This window comes from Aspergillus pseudotamarii (assembly GCF_009193445.1).
Source record: "Aspergillus pseudotamarii strain CBS 117625 unplaced genomic scaffold BDV38scaffold_54, whole genome shotgun sequence".
NCBI classification, from domain to species: domain Eukaryota; kingdom Fungi; phylum Ascomycota; class Eurotiomycetes; order Eurotiales; family Aspergillaceae; genus Aspergillus; species Aspergillus pseudotamarii.
The window spans coordinates 110,246-132,581 of NW_022475068.1; the positions used below are offsets into that span (position 1 = coordinate 110,246).

A 22,336-nucleotide genomic window follows, 5' to 3' on the forward strand; every position below is an offset into this window, starting at 1 on the left:
GACAAATCATTGTCACTCTCTTAGATATGTTTGTTAGACGTATAAGTTACATAGTGGCTATAAGGAAAGAATAACACATCAATGGTCTGAGTACCGTTACTACCCACTGACCACTCCGCGCACGCACCTTCCCACGCACCCCCCAACAGCTACCCCTAATTAGAAAGTAGTAGGCCAAACTTGGAATCGCCGTTTTCTTCAGAGATCTTCCGAGCCGAAGGAATAAGTGGATGGCATTGCGACATCGGTGTGATATCATCGCCACATCGCAATAATCGACTACCTTCAACCCTCAGAATCCTTTAATAGTTCAGTGTCTCACCTCGCCAGCTAGCGTGCCAGATCTCCGCCCCCGTGATTTTCATTATATCACCATTGGCCAGCAGCCAGTAAGCCCCATGTCTCGTTCTAATATAACTTTTAGGCATAGCACCTTTCCCACGTGGTTCGTCTTGTATACTCAGCTTGTTCATGATCTGCGAGACCCTTGATCTGCGTTGGCTTTCCTTGGATATCTATTATCTACCACACCATTGGTATCACTCCCATGCAGCTAGATCTTGACCACACAGAGATCGTCCCTTGGATCTAAATATGCAGGCTGAGACTTGTCTCACTATTCTACATTTCTCAGAGCTCACCCTGCATACTCAAATTGTTATTGATCAGCAACTACGTCTACTGGATAGCGCTAAAGTATTAGCGGCTCCTCCTTATCATGCCTCTTATCCTGTTCACCCCGTCTAGGCAACGGCGTCATGTATATGGCCATAAAGGGTCATTTGGAAAGATGAATGGTTCGCAAATCTGTTCGGATTGGCTATGCTGTTTTCGTAGATTGATATTAGTACTTGGAAGTTGCTACACTTGCCTGTTCTGATACTTAGTACTTGGAAAGTGTGAATCCTTCGCGAGGATCCCGGCTTGGGAAACACCCTATGTTCCATGGCTCAACTCAATTCCTGAATTGACAAGGCATTCAGGACCTTGTTCTCCTTAGTATAGCCAACAGCCAGCAGGTTATCCAGTCCCTCCAGAGTAGGTGGGAACTAGATAAATAGGAGAGATGCACCCAGTGCATGACAGGGAGTGGACAGCACAATCACAACTTTCATCGTTCTCCTCCATTGTTGATACTGATCACATCCATCTGTGAAACATGGAGACACATATTAATACGCACTCTCAGCTGATCAAACGTCTCAGGGCACAGCCTGTCTCTGTTCCGAACTTACTACCCATCTTCTCATCTTGGCCTGGCGCCGTTAATCCTCACTGGAAGGCTTTAGTTCCTGTGATGAATGCAAGAATTGACAGGTATAGTGCTCGATTCCATCGATCATTACATACTGTTTGATACTTCTCGACACTACATCATACGTACATCTCTGCTTCGTTCTATATACTATTACCTTTTCACTTCATTCATACCTCTGAGAAAGTTCAACACTAATAATCAAAAAGCCTATTCCCAATGCCAGTGAAGGCTACAAAGCTCAAGAGGTGTGACTTTGCTCATCTCGCCGCGACCCGGTGGCCCCTGGCTGGCTTCAAAGAACTATATATTCTCGCCTTCCTGTCTCTTTGGCTCGTCACCTGGGATGACCAAATTGATGATACGAAAGGTTCCCTGAGCAACGACTTCGAAGCTGCTGAGCAGCACCGTCGTGAAACACTTTACTTTGTGGCTCAATGCCTTGACCTGGATCTCACTGAAGACTTACCTCGTAGTTCCAATGACTCTATCTTTGTACCAGACGACCCTATTGTCCAAAGTTTTGATGTGATTGGCGAAGCGCTTCGTGACGCATATACATATGGTTCGTTGCCGCCCTTGCCTTTTCGCTTTGTTCTTCTGTCTATTCCTAGAATTTGAAATGACTCTAACTTTCCTTGGTCTTCAGAGCAACGGCACAGGTTTCTTAGAGAAGTGTCTCTTTTCATGGTAACGTCGCATATGGAACAGAAAGCAAAATTAGAAGGGCAGATTCCCAGTTCCGAGGAATACTGGAGAGTGCGGTTGGGCACTAGCGCAGTTGGTGTAATTTGTGCTGCTAATGAGTGAGTATATCTGGATGCTTTAGGTTCATGGCTGACACCGCGGTTGCCCCGATAAAGATATAGCCTTCGGTCGGTAATACCCTATGATATCATGGAGGATCATGATATGAGAATAATGTGGAACGAGGTGAACGTTATCGCTTCAATGTAAGCCACTTCTCTACCAAAGATGAATTGCTCCAGTCATAGAGAGAACCCTTGCGGCAAGCTGCATACTAACATTCGTTTCCCCATGGAAGAGTCAATGACATTTATTCTCTGAAGAAAGAGATGGTGCGTCTAATGATTGACGAGCTCGTCGGTTAACCAGACCTAATGATGCATCCAGGCTCAGGATACCATCTATAGCCTTATCCCTATCCTCTGCATGTCGCTCGGGAGCCCGCAAGCAGCTATAGACAACGCAATTCGGTCACTCATCCAATCTGTGGGTCGGTTCAATATAGCGGCCAACCGACTGATGGGTGGGATCGAAGAGGAGGATAGGTTCTCACTATCCCTAGGAGTCAAGAGAGATGTAGAGGATTTCATTCGTAGTTGCCAGTTCAACTGTACGGGCTGCCTGTACTGGACGTAAGTGGCAACCCTGTCTTCTACAGCACTACCAGCTCCTCTGACCCTAATCATTTCAGTCTTCGTACGAATAGGTACGGTGTTCGGTTTGCTCCGCGGAGCTCCGATGGTGGCGTTATTTTGCATTTATAAAAAAGCGCTTAGCTGTGCTGGATACAGTTTGAAGTTATTGCAGCAGGAACTCAGATGTAATGTATTGTTTTGGAAGAACGTGTAAAGATAGGACGCCATTCAATATTTGTCCATAATATATATGCTGAGAAAAGCCATCTGGCGACCGTCTCGTAATGTGCTAAGGATATAGTCATAGTCACAAAAATAAAGGGAAAACAAAGAAAATCAAAGGTCCTAGCCGGATTCGAACCGGCGTTACCGGAAGATTTGATCTTCCCATACATATACAGGGTATGTATATTGTTCATCAAAATCCGGTGGGATAACCACTACCCCATAGGACCGTTGGGTGGCGAGAAATTGCCATTAAGTCGTTCTTGAAAGATGATAGCTCTGTCCCATCTACACCAGGTTGTTATTGGATCAAATCCCTCTTCAAAAGTCAGAAAAATGTGGGTAAATTCGAAATCGAGCTCTTAAATTCAAGGTCAGATAGAAAGGGTTCGAAATAGCAAAGTGGCCATCTGGTGATGTCATACAACGAGCTTCAGGTCTGCTCCGCGGGCTGTGCCTTACTTAAGACCCAATGAATGATACGCACACATGCACTCTTCATCATACGGCATTGTGTGTAGTTGGAGAGTACGTAAACCTTGAAGATGTCTGATAACTGTTTAAATGGAATAGGACAGAATAGATCGGTCAGTAGCTTTCGACTGGAAAAGAAAAGACCATCTAAAAGCTTGGAGATCAAAGAAAAACTTGCTAGCAAAGAAAGGATGAGAGCATTGCGGCAGGCGGTCTCGTGACGTTCTGGTAATACCAATACAAAGCCCTACTTGCAGTGAAATCATACTGCAAAAACCCCACCCGCGCGGGCAAAAAATTCAAGAAAAGGACCCCGCCAAACACCTCGTAATGTGTACTGCTACGTAAGGAAAGGAAGGACTCCTCTTACTAGTAAATACTTGGACTCCATCTGAGTTCTCCAGCTCCGTTTCAGCCCATTTTTCCTTCTTCTCCTCGTGAGCTTCCAACATCCGCTAGATTAGTGCCTCTTTGATCGTTATCGACTCCTCGCACCACGGCGAGGATCATTCATACTATACACAATGGCTGACACTCAGGCCCAGCAGGCCCCCGAGGTTGGTAAGTGGTTCACTCTGAGTACCCCTCTTCTTTCTGCCGATTGAAAAAGGCTCCGTTGTTTTGTGGGTTTCCTTCCCGCTTGCTTCATCGTCATGGCATGGGTCCGGTTGGCGGCACGTTTAGCAGCTCGAAAGCTGTAGAGGAACACGGGCACTCAAGGGATAATTTATTTCCTCTATATACGGGCGCTTCTATTGCTATTTGAATGTACCCTCCAGAGCGCTTTGTCATAACTAATCAAAACCTCGAACCATTCTCAGACTACACCCTCAACAACCCCGACACCTTGACCAAGTACAAGACTGCTGCCACTATCTCGCACAAGGTCCTCGACGCCGTCGCAGGTGCGTAGTTTCCGGGTTTACATACCGTGGCGAGCCCGCCGTTTTCAAGGTCTAGATTCATATTCTAATCCGGTTCTTTAGCACTGTGTGTGGAGGGAGCAAAGATCGTGGAGATCTGCCAGAAGGGTGATGAGCTTCTCGATGAGGAAATTGCTAAGGTCTACAAGGGCAAGAAGATCACTAAGGGTGCGTTACCATCGTAGTCCATGTTACTGCTAGTTAAAAGCCCCATGCGTATGACATTAACAAGCCGTTGCCGGAAAAAGGTGTCGGTCACCCCACGACTGTCTCTCCCAGCTCCCATGTGACCCCTTACACTCCGTTGGTTTCCGACGCCCAGGAGGCCGAGACTACCCTGAAGGCCGGTGAAATCGCCAAGATTCAGCTCGGTGCCCAGATCGATGGCTTCGGAACCATTGTTTGCGACCAGGTTGTTGTCGGCCAGGACGAAGTGACCGGCCGCGAGGCTGACCTCATTACCGCGACTCACTACGCCAACGAGCTCCTGCTCCGTCTCATGGTGCCCCCTGGCCTTCTGGCTACCGGTACCGAGGAGGAGAAGAAGAAGGCTGCCGCCGAGCGGGCTCCCACTCAGGCCCAGATCTCCCAGCTGGTCGAGAAGATTGCCAAGGCCTACGACTGCAACGTGGTTGAGAACACCACTAGCTGGCTCTTCGAGCGCAACGAGATCGAGGCAGAGAAGAAGATCATTCTCTCCCCGGGCACCGGCGTGAAGGGTGAGGGTGTCCCCGACGTTGGAGAGGTTTGGGGTGTGGAGTTGGGTCTCTCCCTTGGCTCCGGAAAGGTCAAGACTCTGCCCCTCCGTTCTACCCTCCACCGCCGTACCACTACCACCTACGGCCTTAAGCGTCCCAGCTCGAGACAGACTCTCTCGGAGATCGTCAAGAAGTTCGGCCAGTTCCCCTTCAGCTTGCGCCAGTTGGATGATGAGAAGGCCGCTAAGGTTGGTGTCGTCGAGTGTGTCCGTGGCGGTGTCCTGAGACAATATGAGCCTGCTGGTGATGCTGACAATGCCCCTGTCTCCCGCCTCTTGACTACTATTGGTATGTTCATCTATTCTGTGGCATCGGAGGAACCTTCAGAGCCTTTCCTCCCATAGTCCGGCTTTCTTTTGACTGACCGACATGTAGCTATCACCAAGAACGGTATCACCAAGCTCACTGCTCCCGCCGCACCTGATTTCACCAAGGTCAAGTCCGACAAGAAGATCGAGGATGAGGAAATCCTCAAGATTCTTGAGCGTCCTCTGTCCAAGTCGACTGGCTCCAAGAAGAACAAGAACAACAAGAAGAAGGCCGCCAAGAAGGCTGACTCTGGCGACAAGGAGTAAATAAGTCGTTTGACTCGGTCAACTTTGGCATATCTAGTGAATTGTTGGATAGGCAGATGGAATTGCTCCAGGCCATGGTCGGGGCTCCTTTTCGGAGTGCTCCAGGATGTTGATCAATCATGTCAATCAAATCCCTTTGTCCACGCTGGAGAGAGGCGAATTTGTTCCGCGAGCACATGGAGCGAGAGGCATAGGAGGATAGGAGAAGCCATATAAGATTTCCTGTCTTTTACCACGGTGCCCTCTTGAAAACCCTTGGCACGTAATTAGTTGAAAAACGCGAAAGTTATGTATGAGGTGAATATAAAAAGAGAGTTATGAATTTCTGCTTACGGTTCTATTGAGCTCGATGGCTGCATAGTCTGCGTTTTTGTCTTTCCTGTAGCCCGGATAGTCTCGAGGTTACTATTATGATACTGTCGACCAGGAGGACCAGCTCTATTAACTGCAGGTTATTTAAATCTATGCTACCGCTGAGTGATGTCGGACACGCAGCTTGAGATTCCGTGACAGCCAACATATCGGCACCATAGCTACGTCTTATTGACGGCGCTGAAGTATGCGCATTCTTGCCCTAGAAAAGAGCAAGGGCAACATATCCTCTTCGAGGATCGTCAGTCTGATCTTTCTTTCTCCTCATCCGATTTTCTACAACAATGTATCGTGGAGCATTGGATACACACGTGGAACCCATTCAATCTCGGCAATGCTCACTTTCTTTGTCCTCGTTAGGGTGAAAGCCATTACTTCTCCCTTTCCCTTGTTCGCTCCCTTTGACTTCTTGTCTGACAGCATCTGATACGAGCAGGTAATTCTCCATCTCTGAAGAGTGTAGCAGACAGATATATATGGCAGCTACTTGGAGTTTCCATGACCGAAAGGATTTATGTGGTTTCATGAACGGGAATAAATCGAACCTATTTTCTCTTGACTTGTCAGACGGATATGCATTTCCATCTTTGAAAAGTGTTGGACTTGAGTTGATTGTGGTGCCTTGTGGTGGTCACTCGGCGCTGTCATTTGGTGGTGTGGGCCAAACAGGCAGGGCTGCTGCTTGTTCCGTTTCCAATCCTGATTCCTCTTCCAATCTTCCTTCCATCAGTCTCGCCCCTTCCAGTCCCCTCATCCTTATCTTCTTTCTCGACCCCTCGCAGTTGGGGATTTCATATTTCCAGTCTGGGGCTAGCATCTTTATACATGTAAAGAAATCTGGAGCCCATTATTTGTGGTTCTCGCTCAGCAGCGTGATTCTCTTTCCCGGCTATTGGCTCACCTCAGACCTTGTCATCCTCTGAAAATCACCCTCACTACAGATCTTCTGTTCACTTCTCCCCAGCTCTCGCTTTCAGTAACCGGAGTTAAAGTGATTCTTGGGTAGTGTATGTTTTGTTGTATCCGTGGGGTAGGCTGGCATCTATCCACCTGTGCATGAAGGCCAACCCCTCCTATCTGTCATCAATCTGCTTGATACTTGAAGCAACACAGAAACCTCACTCATCACGTCCGTCACATTTGCGTGGCAGACATATTCGTGTTATATCTCCGGTTTCTCTGCTGTGAATTCTATTGTCCTGTTTGACGGCCTTCTGTTACTTCTCCTTTTGGATTCCCGTTCCTCTTCTATCATCCAACACCTGCTTTCATTTCGCACTACTTCCATCTCACGCCTCTCCTCCTCTCTCAAGAGAATAGAACGATCTCAAATCTTGTCGGATATCTTATCCTTGTGTCTTCCACTTTTGGCCTCTCAACCAAGCCCTGCTAGGCGCTCTCTTTCCAGATACAGTCTGTTCTCGAGAGCGTGTCTGGGTATCTACGCTACAAGCAAAGACCGGACGTCGCCTTTCTCTGAATTTTGTCAGAGTTTACCTCAGAGGTCTCTCACATTCTTGGTGAGTTCTTCTCTATATCTACATGGCTGCCGTCGCCTACCCCTTTGTTCGTCCGCTGTCAGGAGACCGCCGTACTGCTTTTTGGGAGTCCACTATGTACGCAGCGGTGTGTCTTGGTGGTTTTTGCATTTAAAAGTTCTGGCTTACACATTTCCCTTGCTTGCCGTTGCTATTCTGCATATGGTTGATTGTTCCCATCTTACAATACCTGCTTTTGATGCATCATCTGTTAACCTATTCAAGACAAAGAACACGTCGTTTTACTAAACAACACGACTTCCCGTCACAAGGGATTTACGAAGGCTTCAAAACCTCATTTATAGGCTACTAAAGGCAGTCCCCCTCTTTTAACAAATAGGCCTCAGTGGATCTACTGTCTCTCTATCTCCACGATCCCTGCGGCGAGTCAAAACGACCTACTGGTAAGAAACCCTCACTTTGAGTTTCGTAAGAAAATTAAATGATTAAAATCACAAACTGAGATGTGGCTACTCAATTCTGACTGGAAGCCTGCTAGTTTGAACGCGCAAAATTTTTGTGGTTGGTTGGCAGCCTCCGCGGCGTACCCCCTACGAGGCGTGATTGGGAACTCGTCCTCGAAAACTCCCGTCGCTTCTAACTCCGCAATCTTCCTCCTTCCCATCAACCCGCAGACAGCGCGCGGGCTGGCCACGTCTCCCACCGGCACCGCAGGGCACTTTCGCTGTCTGCTTGCGGGTTCTATTTATTAGTGAGTATTTCTCTGTTTTTAAATAAACGAAATAACTTCTATGATCCTTTGCGCTAACCCTGCGTCCCCCAGGTGTTGCAACTTTTCGAGCCCTGACTCTCCAACGATGGCTCCGAATCTCCGCTCTTCGTCCCATGTCAGGTCGAACGACTCTCGCCCATCAACGCCGCTCCATGCGCCAGATGCCCCGAGTCCCGCTTCTTCATTCACCGAATCTACGAGGCCTCGAAAGCAACGACGGACGGGCAGACACAGCCGTGTAGCCACAGATCCTCCGCATGGAACACCATCTCAAGATCAATCGCAATTAGGGCAGTTTAGGACTGGGATATCGGATACGGTCAGCGATTCACAACTGTCAGAGAAAGGCGCGGAATGGGTTGAGCCACCGGTGAGGGCTCCGGCTCCGAGCTACAGAGACACGCCGTGGTCAGCTGTTTCGAGTGACAACAACCCAGTCCTTGCAACTATGCGTCCCTTAGGGACAATGCCATCTGCAGCGGACATGCGCAAAGCAGGATTGGGCCCTCTCAAGCCAAGTACACAGAATACTACTGCCAAGAAGGACCAGCGATCAGTGCAGAACGGGGATAAAGAGATCAGCAAGCCGCAAACACCATTGACACCTGCTGAAGAACCGATGCCTGAGCCTGTTATACCAAAGGACAATAATGCGCAGGATGTGACTGCATTTACAACACTTCCTGTCCCTGATTCAACCGATGTTGATGTAGTGAAACTTCGCTCCGCGGTTGAGAACGCCCTCCATATGGCTTCCGAGACTGGTAATCGTCCAGTCATTCGTGGACTACTCCGCCTCTGGGAGACATGTGGCAAAGATTCTTTTGCTCTATCTGTTTTGGAGGGTGTTTGTGGAGCGAATCCTGGGGCCCGTGAACAATCTGTGTTCCAGACTGTGATGCGCACTGCCTGGAAAGAGGTGCAGTCAGAGGAAAACACAGAAACATTGCCTGCTGCGACGCCAGCTATGGGGCGTACGCGGTCTGCCAGTAGTGTGTCTTCATTGTCTTCTGCTAAGTCACTTGATGCCGAAACATTCGCCCCGGGAATGGCACCGGGAGCGGCGAACGCTCGCTCTCGCGGTAGAGGAAAGCACTCCAAATCTACACAGAAGGCTGTGGATAGTGAAACTTCAGAACCATCAAGTCGCCGCTCCGCGTTCCCATCTAGTGATACAATTCTTCAGCGAAGGCTTGCATTGGAAGAAAATCCCGAATTTTCGGCAGAAGCTGTCAAGGCCAAACGGACTCGCTTACAGAGGTCTTTCCCGAAAATTACTGCTACTGAGAGTAGACTCCGTTCATCACTTGCTTCTGAACCCCCTTCTGGCATCACAACCCCTGCAGCAACTACGGAGAGCCAGTCCCAGGCCGCCGCCGACAGAGCCGTTGCCGACCAGAAGGAAAGATTAGAGAGTCCGGCAAGTAGCGATGCTGGAGACAACCGGCGCTTAACCCCTACAATGGCTAACAATAGAGAGAATGGCGAGGAGAACAATGATTTCTGCCGTGAATGCAACGGAAGCGGTCAGCTTTTATGCTGCGATGGATGTGTGAACTCTTTCCACTTCTCCTGTCTCAATCCACCCCTGGACCCTGCAAACCCGCCAGAAGGGGATTGGTTCTGTCCAAGATGCTCCATCCTGAAACCCATGGGTACATTGCTTGTCGCTGTGGATAAGGTTCCGCATAAAGACTTTGCTCTACCCTCTCGCTTGCGTAGCTATTTTGCTGGTGTGCAAACGGGCGATAAAGGACAATACGATGAGGTCTTACCCTTTCCCAGAATCAATCCTCGGAGTGGGAGGAATCGCTCTGGTCGGTATGATGATCCATTCCTATTGAGAACAGTGGACGCGAAGGGCAAACTCATTCTTTGCCATGGCTGTGGCCGTACCACTAACGGTCGTCGGCCCATCATTCAATGCGATTTCTGTCCTCTCGCCTTCCATATGGACTGTATAGATCCTCCTCTAGCTATACCCCCCGCCCAAAAACCGGGGAGTGATCGTACATATCATAGCTGGATGTGCCCCGACCACAGTTGGCATGACAAGTTCTTTATTGTTCAAGACGAGGAGGGATACGATTTGGTGAAACGTATTCGCCGTCCGAAACATCCTCGTTTGATAGACGTTGAAATACTTCCGGATGAAGAAGAAGACGAAAAGATAGAGGAGCAGGAGGAAGAGGGTATCATGTATCGTGTATCGGAGAAAGGGATTAAGCTCGATTTTATCCAACGAGTCAAACGGTCAGTATATTCTCGGGTAATACGTCCAACTTCACCTCATCTAATAATATTTGCAGAGAAAACGAAGAACTTGCGATGAAAAAAGCTGTCTCTGACAAGTACTTTGAGTATGTTCGCCAACGACATGACGAACTAACGTCCAAGGCCCACGCGTTCTATTCAGCCCAGAATCCAGAAGCGATAGAAGAGGACACAACTACTGCGATTCTCAACTCCCGTACCGCCGCTGAGCGAGAGGCCGCGGCAAATTTGATCACCTTTGCCCAAGGCAACAGTGCCGAAGTCGAGGACAGCAAGATCAGCCTCCTCATCGATCAGTTGAAAGCAAACGTACCGCCAGACTTTATGCCTTCAGCCGAGAGTGAGATTGCATCACTCCAATCTTTGCAACGATTGATCGAACTACGCATAACAAATCTAAGGACTCAGTCTGCTCCAACTGAATCTCCGGCCGCCAATCCTCCAGACGTTGAGCTTATGGACGCTCAACCAACCAGCCCATCTGCCAGCACATAACCAAAGGTATCTATTGGTGATATCCGAGCTTTGTGCCTCCTGGGTTATATGAATATCGCTCCTCATCCTACTCTGTCTCCGAGCGCTTGTGGCTATTCATCCCCCCATAATACATGGGCAGTGAATTGGACAAGCTTCTCTGTTGGCGTAAGGAAAGCGTTTAATGTTGTGACGATCTTGTTGTTTCGGCAGACTTCCAATATCCCATACTTCTCATTTTATAGTTCCTAGTGATGGTTGGTTTGAGGCATACGCCGCACACAACCAAAGTGGATACATATCCTTTTTGTACGATATTTTAGATTTCTCTATCTCGCATTATTTGGCAAGGCATGGAGGGTGGGATTTTTAGCATTCTCATTGGTGTGTTTTTCTTCTCTGTTTCCTCTGTAGAGCTTTTATGTCGCAGAATCTTTTCAGACTGGTCAATGATAGTGATCTGCAGTCCGCAATCTTACAAGCCCCAAAAAAACACAATTTCCAGAATACAACAGATAGGAATAAATCTAGATATACAACGACCCAAAAAAAACTACAACAAAACACAACAAGACTACATCGCGAGTTCCAAACAAAAGTCTTCAAAGCATATACACGCCGAAATAGAGATGAGGAGCAGTGCAAAGTCGATGCAAAGTTCGCGTTACTACATGACTTTCGTGGACTTGGGATTCCGTGTTCATGTCTGTGGAGTTGAGACATGAAATTGAGGATGGTGAAACGAATATTGCGTATCATGTGTAGGGTAATTTCCAAGTCTAGTCTTGTGGGGTGTTGTTTTCAGTTTAGAGGAATTTCTTGGGCATGTTTGCACGGCGGCGCTTGTAGACGATGTAAGAGACTGCCAAGAAGACTTGGAAGGCGATGATGAGGAAGATGAAGAAACCCATGCGTGGAGTAGAGGCGGTGATTGCTATTCATAATTTTAGTATCTGGTTTATGAGCGGATACCTGGGAGGGATAGACATACCACTGAGGACAGAGCCCTGGAGGTGCTCAGTCAAGGTCTGGTGAGAAGAGCGGAGGGTATCCTGGAGCTGGTTGAAGCGGCTGTGGTAGTCCTTGCCTTCCAGATCGCGCTGAATGGTTTGCAGCATCTGCTCAATCTTCTGGAGGCGAGCGTCGAGACCAGCGACTTGCTCCTTAGTTGCGAGTTTCTGCTGGAGATCGAGGTGGCGGTTCTCATTTTGCTTGCCTTGGTTGCTGATCTCGCGGATGACATTGCCGGTGGCCTTGTTAACGAGTTCGATGCGAGCAGCGAGGTCAACGAACTGGTCGGTCCGGGGTTGTTGCTGCGTTTGGGCTTGGGCGGCGACTGGCTGTTGCTGTTGCTGTTGCTGTTGCTGCTGCTGCTGCTGCTCTTGCTGCTGGTTGTTTTGCTGCTGGACTGGTGGGGCTGCGCCGGACTGAGCAGTCTGCAGAACAAACTTGAAGACCTCGAAAGAGTCGGGGTTCTCTGGTGTCGCGGCCGTTACACCGAAGGTGTTGCCAGCAGGAAGAGAAACCTTGTCCGTTGCGAAGCATAAATTGTCATCGACGGTAACTTCCAAGTTGGCATTTGTATGCTTGATACGAACAATGGAGGCCCGTCCCAGGTTGCGATAAGAGTAGTCGCAGTGTCCAAACGCAAGACTGTCTACACTTCTATGGCTCTTGTAGTCTGTTGTGCCATCGTTGAGGAACCCTCTAATGCTACCACGCTAGTATGATGTCAGTAATCATTAACAAGCCAGAATCATGAGTCTCACTCTTCCGCCGTGCATATCAACGACGAGCGCGAATCCATCCCATTGGCCAACAGTGTAAATGCTAGAAGTGCCAATCTTGCTCTGACCATCTTTAGCATACCAGAGCTGGAGGTTGCCCCCTCCTCTCTCAACTCCAGATGCTCGGAACTGGAATTCAGCTGACCATTCAGACTGGGAAACCCTATGTTCATTGTTAGCGATTCCAAAGCATGTAACGGTGGACTAATTCTAACTCACGGAGCCTGGGACCAGGCAAACCCTCTTGTGTTGCCAGGGTAAGGGGGGGTAAGAATTAGCTTGTTGGAGAGCTAGTGAAGTCAGAAATGCTTTTCACCATTTGTTAAATCAGTTGAACAACGAAGACATACAACTTGGGGAGCATGTCCTTCTCCTCCAATTGACCATCCCGGGATGGTGTCCCTGGTGGGTGATAGCCTAGAAAAGATGTCAGGATGATGGTACACAATGCATAGTCAAGGAAGTGGTTCATTACGTTTGGCCATGACCGAAGCTAGAGCCTTCAATCACAGTTTGTGCCGCAGCGAGAGCAGCGAACAGTGGTAAAGAAGCCGAAAACCTCATAGTGTCTATACAATCAATCAAGTATCACTACTTGTTATGGAAGTGCCCTGTTGATCTATGGGAATGGTGGCAAAAGCGTGTTCAATAATTCAAATAAAAGGCCAAAAGAACAGAAGCAAAACGTATTGACCACTGGGTATCAAAAGCGTCACTGATCAGGCGTAGCTCTTCGATTCAATAGCGCGGAGACAACACGAGTAGTGGTCCACCCAAGCACAATGGCGATCACGCAGTAGCGGATCTCTCTGACAATTGAGACGGTCGCCGGTGAAAAGTCGACCAAATGTTGAATGTTGAGATTGGAGAGAACGACAGAATGACGGACTCCTACGTCCGAAGCTAATTCCATGAAAGCTGCAGCTACTTGAGCACTAAATCGATCGGTATGATATGCCGAAGGGACACACTGGCCTTTGTCGGTGGGCATCCGCGTGTCACGTGAACAGCTCCCCCCAGATTATCGAGAGGGTCCTCCGTTCTATGGGAATTTCTCTTCTGGCAGGAACATTAAATGCTCCACGTTCGTTATCTCCCGTGTCTTTGACAGCACACCATGCGCAACAGCTCCAATGGCTGACCTATACCCCTCTCTGGCGCAATGCGCCATTGTCGCTACAGCCTTCAAGGTTCTCCTTTTCCCCGCCTAGTATGTTGGTTCAATTGAAAGCTAAAGAAGAATGTATATGTTTGCCAATCTTTACCTCGCGCTGACTCCCGGCTTTTACTTGTAGCAAATCGACTGACTTCGAGGTGCACCGGAACTGGCTCGCGACCACGCATTCATTACCTGTCAAGGAGTGGTACTACGAGGTATGCTGCGAACTCCGTATACTCTCCGTTTTCTTCTATACTGAAACCGATCCCCGGTTAGAAAACATCAGAATGGACACTCGACTATCCCCCTTTTTTCGCGGCATTCGAGTGGCTATTGTCTCAGGCGGCGCAGTATGCAGATCCTGCAATGTTGATTGTCAAGAATCTCAATTATGATTCCTGGCAGACAATTTACTTTCAGCGAGCAACTGTTATCCTTAGTGAACTTGTTCTCGTCTTCGCATTGAATCGGTACAGCTTCTGTTTCGCAGTCTCCTAAGAAGGTGGCTACCAAGACTAACGTGGTAATCTAGCTTCATCAAGTCTGCACCTCCGTCTAATAAGCAACTTGCGCATATCGCCAGCCTCTCAATTCTATTGTCGCCCGGCTTGCTGATCATCGATCACATCCATTTCCAGTATAACGGCTTCATGTACGGGGTTCTGATCCTGTCCATCGTACTTGCACGAAAACAGTCGACGCTCCTGTACAGCGGCATCACTTTTGCCATTTTGCTCTGCATGAAACACATTCATCTCTATCTGTCGTTGGCCTACTTTGTCTACCTGCTGAGAAATTACTGCCTTGACCCTAAGTCGGTCTTTCGACCCAAATTTGGAAATATTTTCAAGCTTGGTCTGGGTGTCATCAGTGTGTTTGCCGTAGCATTTGGTCCATTTGTCTATTGGAATCAGCTGCTCCAATTGAAAGATCGGCTCTTCCCGTTCTCGAGAGGTCTTTGCCATGCCTACTGGGCGCCCAACATTTGGGCAATGTATTCCTTTGCAGACCGTGCCCTCATTTTACGTATGTACTAGCGCCCCGAGCTTTTATGTCGCATAGCTAATTTTGATAGTTGCCCCCCGTCTAGGTCTTTCTATTAACCAGGAGGCCCTAACGAGTGTTACACGGGGTCTTGTCGGAGACACCTCGTTTGCTGTCCTTCCAGAAGTAACCAAGGAACACACTTTTGCGCTTACCTTTCTGTTTCAGCTGGTACGTGATTTCAACATTCTACATAATTCACCGATGCTTGTACTCATGGAGATGTAGCTTCCGTTGATCAAGCTGTGGCGTAGCCCCGGCGACTGGGACGTATTTGTTGGTGCCATTACGCTTTGCGGATATGCTTCCTTCTTATTCGGCTGGCATGTTCATGAAAAAGCGGTCCTCCTGATCATCATACCTTTCAGTCTCATAGCCCTTAGAGACAGGCGGTACTTCAGCGCATTTAGATCTCTTGCGATAGCTGGACATGTCTCCCTATTCCCTTTGCTATTTACTGCGGCCGAGTTTCCTATCAAGACCGTATACACCGTCTTTTGGTTGGTCTTGTTCCTGTTTATATTTGAGCAGGTAGCACCTGTGCCCGAACGACCACGGATTTTCCCGATTGTTGACCGCTTCTCCTTGCTATACCTCGCAGTGGCCATTCCGTTGATTATCTACTGCTCACTTCTACACCAGCTGATTTTTGGTCTGGAACGGTACGAGTTCTTGCCGTTGATGTTCATGAGCAGCTATTCCGCCTTGGGCGTAGTAGGCAGTTGGATAGGATTCATGGTTGTGTACTTTACCGCATAATACAAGAACTTATAGAGTCTTAATATGAGATACCTTCTTAATAAACTTGCGGTAGTAGGTATATTTCGTAAATAATAGTACTATTGCGTGTTGTGGTTGTGTTACACATGAGTCGCAGGAAATGATAGTCTTCAAATGCCAACAATGATGTAATAAACGGCTCTCGGAACTATCGAATGTTTGGTCTGTTTGATTGCATCCACGTGCTTCGGATATGGACCCACTTGATCATCCAAATTTGCAAAGTTTATCAGCCTTCAGGCCCAAACAGGTTAGACTCAACTTTTAAAGATGACCGATCCCATGGATGTGACACTGCAGGAAGTTACAACAATCTTAACATCAAATACAATGGCCTAGCGAACAAAAACTAATGGTGTTATTAAACTAATTAGTCCATCAGCCGGTACTAAATACCTATCTATGTTTTTTTTTTGGTTACTCTATCAGTCAGGAACTCTAGCGCTATCAGTCTAAATAGTTATTTGCATTCGTCATGTTCCGACGTCGAAGTATATTTTCCGGTATCCGTCAAGTGATGGATCACAGCCACCATACATTCTCTCTCCATTTTTTTCTCTTCCTTCTGCTCTCTTTCCCCAACAAACAAGTGGATAAGTGTCTTTTAATTGATAGAAATCAGATTTTAGTAATTTTACTCCTAGTCGCACCCACCTTTCTTTGTTTCTTTATAATGCTCCCACTGTATTTTTGCGCTCGCATGACTTATTATTTCGATGCTCAAAAAACAATATAAGCTAAGGTTAAATTCAATAAACATACAACCTATCTAAACAAATTCTGCGAGTACTAAACACTCCCCTGGTGAGTATCTCATGGCATGTCATTGCATATCGCTTGTATATATAATGATACCTGGGTGAAAATGTAGCGTAGTCAGTGGTACTCCTAACTACGTAATTCTGCTCAGATGCTACAATCGCCTGAGTTTTCTAAGCTATACTTTAAATATTGACTCTATAGATGCAGCATAAGTAGAAAGAAGATCTCCTTCAGGTTGACCATAGTATCGTCCATTCCTAACCATAAAATCAGGAAAATGTTTCTTCATAGTGTAAAGCGTGAAAACTGCACAGGCAAAACTGTCTCACTAGTACACAAAGAAAGTCAGAAATACCATTTGACATTAGCTTCTTGTCTGTTATGAACTAGACGAGCATAGAATTCTGGGGATCTCTCGCATTCGTGCAAGTATGGGGGTAGCTTTGCATGAGGCGAAACATATTTGGAATTTTATTATTGGGAGATAGCGAGACCAACGACATCCTCAGATGATATATAAAGATACATATAGCAAACATAAAGCGTTTATTATGTACTATACATGGAGCGTCAGCTTTGATGGCGATATAGTTTGAAAGGTTGATACTTTAGCAAGGGCTACTACTTAGCAATGATGTATGGGGAAGTTGAGATAAAGGTAGGCATTTCAAACAAGACCGAGAAGAAGCAATGAGTAGTTGTTTACATTGCGTGCACAGGTGATCCTTGAGCTATAGAAGTGTAATTGTTGAGGTCGTGGCGGGGAGGGCTGTATAAATGACCAGCCGAGTATCCAATGTTGGATATCCCAGAAATCTTTAGTTGCTTCCAGTGGCACTCAAATATCCGAGTTAGTAGAACATGAATTACCTTAAAAGATGGATTTGTGCGAAGCAGTAGTGTATATTTCACCAGGAAACTCTTAATTGTGGACGTATAGTCTATGTGGTGGCTATCCAGCATTAACCCTAGTAGTCCAACTACTCCCCGTGGAAATGGTCCAACGTCTCATGCTGATATCGAGGGACTACGGAGAAATAGGAAGATTATAACGTATAAGCAAAAGAAAATAAAAATCTACAGAAAATAACGAGCCGAACAAGTGCAAATACTAGTACAATTGGGGGGATGTGACGTGGTAGAGAGGGTCAAGAAGCGATGGGGGGAGAGTCAGTGCTTGCACCCTCCCACACTCCTTCAGCGTTACTCCCTATCGGGTATAGCCGTCCTTTGTCCGCCCGACATCTTGTTCGGCCAGTTCTCCTCCTCTCGTCCAATCATCGTCCGCCGTGCCTCGGCGGCCCTCCCACCACTTGCCGCAATGATCCTCATGGCCCGGTGGTTCTGCCGTTGCGGCGACCGCTTCTCCTTTCTCTTTCTCTGGAGATTCTTCATTTTCTTCTTCTTCTTTCATACTATCTCCTCCTCGTCCTTCCTCACGCGACCTCCCACACGACACCTGGTTTTTGGATATCAGCCAGCATTGCGGATCCACATTGCTGCCGAGCTCTCTTGCAGCTACACGATTTTCTGGATTTTTGTTCTCGTGTCGGGGCTACCATACTCCCGCGCACCCGTGTGCAGCGCGATTGGAGACGCGTTCGTTCAGTAAGTTCTCTTCACACGACCTATCTCGTCTGGTATTTGGCGATTTTGCTTTGGGTGGATCTACGAATATACTTCTATAGCTCCGCCACGAATCCGGAGCTTCTCCGCGCAATACGTTCGCGCCTGCGTCCTTGTCCCCAACACTGCCAATTCCATTCGCAGCATTGGCTACACTCCATTTACCTCAACTCTTTGTTCTGCCATGTGCCCTTGGTTTGCGTTGTTGTCTACCGAACTAACAGTCTCTTCCGATTATGCAGATCGTCCATGTTCAACGACATCACCAATAATCTATGCTAAATTGGCGCATTTCTTCCATTCCCTAGAGGACCATGGTACGTTGCAAGCTTTCACGGCTACGGGTAGCCCGCCGAGTCTGCTGGAAGAAGACAAATATAGTGAACGCGGCCTGCTTACATTATTATAGGTGCTGTTCAAGCGGAAGCCCGTCCAATACCTTCCCCGACCCGTTATTGAAGATGACAGTTCCGAGGCATGTGCATTCAACAAGGGCAATGGAGACACATATGCTTACAACGGTTATATAGGTCTGGGTCATCCCGGAGACCAACGAAGTCTTTACTCAGTATGAGCCGTATCTTCAGCGAATGGACTTCTACAAACAGAGAAGATTTATCTGCGAGATTACAGGCCATTCAGGCTTAACATTCTTCGAAGCGCTTAGGTCGGAAGTACGTCTCCGTGCTTGTTCTACTGCTAAGGTGCCAATACTGAGTCTTATTACTAGCTGGAGGAATCGCGGGAAGTTAATAACACATTCCCTGACGCTTTGAAGGAGCCCATCTTGCGAAGGATTCAATTCTCCACTGTATCGCGGGTCGACAACCTTGGTGCGTATGGCAAGTTCAGTGTTTCTAAGTTTCTGAAAACTAACGGCCGGATGTACAGTGGATGAGATTTATGAAGTGAGTTAAGATGGTGGTAGACAAGTTGGCTCATGATCTAACTTGATACTCAACAAATGCAGGAGTTTAAACAGGACTTTTACCCTGGCGAGCCGGTGTTGATATTGCTGGATGATAACACACGTTTACATGGTATGATCAGAGACAAAGCCAATTTCGCAGAACAACTGCATCCGGACGGCACCGTTAAAGCGCCAGCGTACGCGACATATCTCGTAAAAGTGCTAGATCGTCCGAATGAGGAAGCTCTATTGGACCAAGAGCATATTACTCGAGATCGGAAGACTTTCACGAAACAGATGTTGCGTGCTTTTATCAAGAACAATGTAACGCGGGAGTCTTGGAACGGCGCTCCCTGGTTAGTGAAACCATCAATCGCGGAAGAATACAGAATTCCCACTGAGGTACCGAAACACCTGCAATACGGAGCTAAGGTCGCAGAAAAGAAGGCGATGAAGAAGGCTGACCAAGAGGGTTTCTTCGGGTTTTTCGCATCACAGCAACTGCCTGAATTAAAACCTGCCGTGAAGGGCCAAAAGTCCAAACTTTCCCAACAGGATTTGGCTGGGTCCAAGGAGGCGCAGTTCCTTGAATATCAAAGGTCTCTGAATGGCAACCCAACTTTTGTTGTCAGCAACAAAACCACTGGAGCCGCTCGTTCGTCTAAATCTCAGGATACCGAAAAGAAATCGCAGATCGCTACTGCAGTGGTCGTCAAGACTGAAACCCCTAGACCGCCATCTCCTCCCCCGATCAAATATCCTATCGAGGATCTAGATATCGTACCGGACCGCGAAATAAAAAAGCAAAGGCCAGCTCTGAAGTTCTTGAAAGTCGACGAGACAGACATTCCCGATGATGAAGACTTGCTGCATGATGACATCGACATGAAGTCAGTGGGATTGCTTCTTGAAACGTGGAATACTCTTAACGTGTACTGTGAAGTTTTTCAGTTGGACTCGTTTACCTTCGACGATTTCCTCCAGGCCATGCGCTTTTCATCTGGGGAAGTAGACTGCGAACTCTTCGTTGAGGTACATTGTGCTGTTTTGAAGAAGCTGGTGAATTCCGAGAAGGATGAGAATGGTGCTGTGCAGATATCGCTCCCCGACCTTCCGGCAGATGACTCCGAATCCGACGAAGAGGATCAAGAAGAGGAAGTCGAAGAAACTCCCGAGCCCGAACCGGTGGTGACCAGAATGACTACTCGGAGTAGCCTGGCCAAGGCAGAAGCGGAAAACCTGAAGGCACAGGCAAACCGCAGCCGCTCTAATTCAGTAGAGGTCAAAATCCATCGGGCTGCCGAGATGTTTGGAGATTATGGTTGGATAGACCGTCTCCGGATGCGAGACTTCCGCAACGGTGGTTGGGAGTTGGTCATGGTAGGGCTACTGCACCAACTATCCGCTCGCCCACGGATGGAGAAGGTCTGTAATGATATACTCAAGCATTTAGCTCCTCTTGATGCGGAGCCGACCCAAGATACTGTCCAGCGCCAGTATGCTACCCTCGATATCAACATGCGCGTTGAAGCCCTCCAAATCATATGCATGCTCAGCCTGGAGACCAAAGCCATTCGAAGTTATCTGGAGGAGTGCAGTAACCAAATGACCGAGTTCCGCAAAGAGAAGATCGAATATCAAAAGGCTCGAAAAGCAGGGTAAGTAGATTGATGTACATCCCAGCAGTGTGTTTGATTGACATATTATTCCAGGCTCGAAGAACTTCGACGGTTACACCAAGAACGGAAAGCACTCCAACCTGAGCCAGAAAAGTCACCATCTCCAGCGCCAGAATTGGAAGCACTGGAAGACTCCAAGATGACCGGAGTTGACGGAGAGTCTGATCAAGTTGCGGATTCCGAAGAGGAAGAGGAAGTTCCTCAACGGTCGCTGCGCGGAGGATTGGATAGAGTTCTTGAGAGGAAACGGAAGCACGAAGAAGAGCAGAAACGAAAGGAACAGTTGGCGAAACAGCCGAAGGGCACGAAGCAATATCAGAGGGTGCTTAAGAAGATCGATGACCAAAAAGCGAACATCGAAAAGCTCGAAGAGAAGATCGACGTGGTGGACAACGATTTAAGAGAAGCCGATTGCCCACGAACCAGATGTCTTGGAAAGGACAGGTTTTGTAACCGATATTGGTGGTTCGAGCGAAACGCAATGCCATACGGGGGGATGCCGAACAGTTCAACGGCAGACGCACAATTTGCCAATGGCCGCTTATGGGTTCAAGGCCCTGACGAAATGGAGCGTGTAGGGTTCATTGATGTGCCTGAAGATCAGAAGAAGCAATACCAGAAAGAATTTCATATGACTCCAGCGGATCGCAAGAAGGCCGAAGAAGGACCCACCAGGCTCTCGAACGCGGATGAATGGGGCTACTATGATGACCCTGATGCTTTGGACAAACTTATCGATTGGCTTGATTCACGGGGCAATCGAGAGTTGAGATTACGCAAAGAGCTGTTACTTCAGCGTGACAACATTGTCAAGCACATGAAGTTCCGTAGGGAGTACCTTGCGCAGACGGCCGAAAGGGCTGAGTCGGAGGAGATGCCCACGAAGCGGATGACGACCAGAAATAAGACCTACGTGGACGACCACAAGCACCGTTGCCTGAGCTGGCATAACACGACGGCTATGTCTGAGAACGGACATCTTCATATAGATGCTTCGCGACCAACCAAGCGAGCCAAGAGGGCCACTGAAGACCCCAAGGAGATCAAGGCAATTAATCGCCAGGGCAAACCCTTGACAAGGCAAGGTTCACGATACCACTTCTAGAATTTCCGTTTTTGACTCGGTCGGCGTTTTTATGGGATCTTTTATGGGGTTTAAGGATACATTTGGGGAGTGGCAAGCAAATAAAAAGGTCTTTTCACTGGTATATACGAGCAACGAGACCATGAAAGTTTGGATCGCAACACATATCTTTTATGTACAAAGTGAGGATATATAGCATCGGGGAGCTGAGGAAAGTTTAGTTGGTAGACGTTTGTATATAGATCAACTCTCTAGTAGCTTTTCAGCTGACGGGAGGAAAAACTTGTTGCACTGCAGATGAAGCATCAAGACATAGAGACATAATAGAGCACCATCAATGAAAACATAACTGGTTTTCCAAGCACCATTTGGATATTCTACCTGTGTACATACTACTTAGTACGGCTGGATCTTTCGTCAAGGTGACAAATCCGTGGTCAGTCGTTGGCCACTTGACGGTCATGTGACAATAAATATCCGCCACTCGGTTATCGTCGCGTATTAAGACCGTACGCAGGCCCT

The 22,336-nt window shown here is 47.7% G+C and overlaps 7 protein-coding genes and 1 non-coding gene across 8 annotated transcripts; 5 read left to right on the forward strand and 3 right to left on the reverse strand.

Moving 5' to 3' along the window:
* Positions 1-1,159: 1,159 nt before the first annotated feature.
* Positions 1,160-2,212, forward strand: BDV38DRAFT_273581 (terpene synthase family protein; the record flags this gene model as incomplete). The annotated part of the gene is made up of 4 exons (XM_032057697.1): positions 1,160-1,317; positions 1,465-1,820; positions 1,905-2,061; positions 2,119-2,212. The coding sequence occupies 4 exons, from the start codon at positions 1,160-1,162 to the stop codon at positions 2,210-2,212; spliced, it is 765 nt and encodes a 254-aa protein (XP_031910461.1).
* Positions 2,213-2,977: 765 nt separating this feature from the next.
* Positions 2,978-3,092, reverse strand: BDV38DRAFT_t182. Its single transcript has one exon. It is a non-coding gene; the product is annotated as a tRNA-Gln (tRNA).
* A 565-nt stretch (positions 3,093-3,657) lies between these two features.
* Positions 3,658-6,016, forward strand: BDV38DRAFT_162754 (curved DNA-binding protein (42 kDa protein)). Its single transcript, XM_032051808.1, has 5 exons — positions 3,658-3,897; positions 4,158-4,241; positions 4,323-4,427; positions 4,508-5,305; positions 5,393-6,016. Exons 1-5 carry the CDS (start codon positions 3,861-3,863, stop codon positions 5,590-5,592), a joined length of 1,224 nt encoding a protein of 407 aa, XP_031910462.1. The 5' UTR covers positions 3,658-3,860; the 3' UTR covers positions 5,593-6,016.
* Positions 6,017-8,719: 2,703 nt separating this feature from the next.
* Positions 8,720-11,004, forward strand: BDV38DRAFT_273583 (putative PHD finger domain protein; the record flags this gene model as incomplete). Its single annotated transcript, XM_032057698.1, has 2 exons — positions 8,720-10,488; positions 10,545-11,004. The coding sequence occupies 2 exons, from the start codon at positions 8,720-8,722 to the stop codon at positions 11,002-11,004; spliced, it is 2,229 nt and encodes a 742-aa protein (XP_031910463.1).
* A 179-nt stretch (positions 11,005-11,183) lies between these two features.
* Positions 11,184-11,928, reverse strand: BDV38DRAFT_162603 (uncharacterized protein). Its single transcript, XM_032051806.1, has one exon. It carries the CDS (start codon positions 11,740-11,742, stop codon positions 11,362-11,364), a length of 381 nt encoding a protein of 126 aa, XP_031910464.1. The 5' UTR covers positions 11,743-11,928; the 3' UTR covers positions 11,184-11,361.
* Positions 11,430-13,529, reverse strand: BDV38DRAFT_162674 (putative lectin family integral membrane protein). Its single transcript, XM_032051807.1, has 6 exons — positions 13,246-13,529; positions 13,121-13,187; positions 12,990-13,060; positions 12,753-12,933; positions 11,975-12,704; positions 11,430-11,917 (listed from the first exon to the last, which is right to left on the reverse strand). The coding sequence occupies exons 1-6, from the start codon at positions 13,332-13,334 to the stop codon at positions 11,790-11,792; spliced, it is 1,266 nt and encodes a 421-aa protein (XP_031910465.1). The 5' UTR covers positions 13,335-13,529; the 3' UTR covers positions 11,430-11,789.
* Positions 13,530-13,903: 374 nt separating this feature from the next.
* BDV38DRAFT_273585 (dolichyl-P-Glc:Glc1Man(9)GlcNAc(2)-PP-dolichol alpha-1,3-glucosyltransferase ALG8) lies at positions 13,904-15,732 on the forward strand (the record flags this gene model as incomplete). Its single annotated transcript, XM_032057699.1, has 6 exons — positions 13,904-13,980; positions 14,066-14,144; positions 14,206-14,399; positions 14,462-14,955; positions 15,005-15,144; positions 15,202-15,732. The coding sequence occupies 6 exons, from the start codon at positions 13,904-13,906 to the stop codon at positions 15,730-15,732; spliced, it is 1,515 nt and encodes a 504-aa protein (XP_031910466.1).
* A 2,121-nt stretch (positions 15,733-17,853) lies between these two features.
* On the forward strand, positions 17,854-22,230 carry BDV38DRAFT_255424 (DDT domain protein). The gene is made up of 8 exons (XM_032055404.1): positions 17,854-18,123; positions 18,384-18,458; positions 18,551-18,616; positions 18,672-18,815; positions 18,872-18,974; positions 19,033-19,049; positions 19,112-20,709; positions 20,764-22,230. The coding sequence occupies exons 2-8, from the start codon at positions 18,456-18,458 to the stop codon at positions 21,833-21,835; spliced, it is 3,003 nt and encodes a 1,000-aa protein (XP_031910467.1). The 5' UTR covers positions 17,854-18,123; positions 18,384-18,455; the 3' UTR covers positions 21,836-22,230.
* Positions 22,231-22,336: the final 106 nt, after the last annotated feature.